Below are 1,052 nucleotides of genomic sequence, written 5' to 3'. Positions count from 1 at the left end.
AAAAAAAAAAAAAAAAAAAAAGAAAAAAAATTCTCTTCTGATTCCATAAGTATATGGAATACACACACACACACACACATATGTATTTTGTTTGTTTGTTTTGTTTTTTTTTTTAGTCGAGGTCTTTCTCTCTCACCCAGGTTGGAGTGTGGTGGTGCAGTCTCGGCTCACTGCAACTTCTGCCTCTGGGGCTCAAGTGATCCTCTCACCTCAGCCTCCCGAATAGCTGAGACTACAGGTGCAGCCACCATACCCAGCTAATTTTTGTATTTTTTTTGTAGAGATGGGGTTTTGTTGTATGGCTGAGGCTGGTATCAAACTCCTGGGCTCAAGCCATCCACCTGCCTTGGCCTCTGAAAGTGCTGGGATTATCTACCTGAGCTACTGCGCCCGGCTCTGATTCCATATTTTATTTATTTTTATTTTTTTATTTCTTTTTTTGAGTCAGAGTCTTGCTTTGTTGCTCAGATGGGAGTGCAGTCGCACAATCTTGGCTCACTGCAACCTCCACCTACTGGGTTCAAGTGATTCTTCTGCCTCAGCCTCCTGAGTAACTGGGATTAGAGGTTCGCAGCAACAGGCCTGGCTAATTTTGTATTTTTAGTAGAGACGGAGTTTCACCATGTTGGCCAGTCTGGTCTCGAATTTCTGACCTCAAGTGATCGACCTGCCTCAGCCTCCCAAAGTTTTGGGATTACAGGCGTGAGCCACCATGCCCAGGCCTGATTCCATATTTTAAAACTGTACTTCGCTCTATAATAGAACAGTTTAGTAGTAGAATAGATTTATATTTTAAACCAAATAAACGTGTTTTCCTGTGTACTTTTTTAGGTGGCAGCAAATGCACACATTCCTCCAGACTACCTCCTTAAAATTTGTGAGAGAATTGGTCCTTTACTAGATAAAGAGATCCCTCAGAGTGTTCCTGGGGTACAGACATTATTAGGTGTCGGTCGGCAGTCTCTGCTACGGGATGCCAAAGGTGAGATTTTCAGAATTTAGAACTGTGATATCAGAGAAAGGAGTGGAGAGTAGCTTATTTTTAGGTTGAG

General features: G+C 42.5%; 1 protein-coding gene across 1 annotated transcript in view; it reads left to right on the top strand.

Annotated features, from left to right (window-relative positions):
- The window catches only part of LOC108516802 (bromodomain and WD repeat-containing protein 3-like), a gene marked incomplete at its 3' end in the record, with an annotated part of 86,974 nt that overhangs the window by 14,107 nt on the left and 71,815 nt on the right, over positions 1–1,052 (top strand). The window contains exon 2 of the mRNA XM_017854446.1: positions 832–982. Coding sequence (XP_017709935.1) covers positions 832–982 — 151 coding nt within the window. The remainder of the gene's footprint in view (positions 1–831; positions 983–1,052) is intronic.

This window comes from Rhinopithecus bieti, unplaced genomic scaffold, assembly GCF_001698545.2.
Source record: "Rhinopithecus bieti isolate Rb0 unplaced genomic scaffold, ASM169854v2 scaffold_39436, whole genome shotgun sequence".
Lineage (NCBI taxonomy): Eukaryota > Metazoa > Chordata > Mammalia > Primates > Cercopithecidae > Rhinopithecus > Rhinopithecus bieti.
This window is presented reverse-complemented; position numbering and strand designations above follow the sequence as displayed.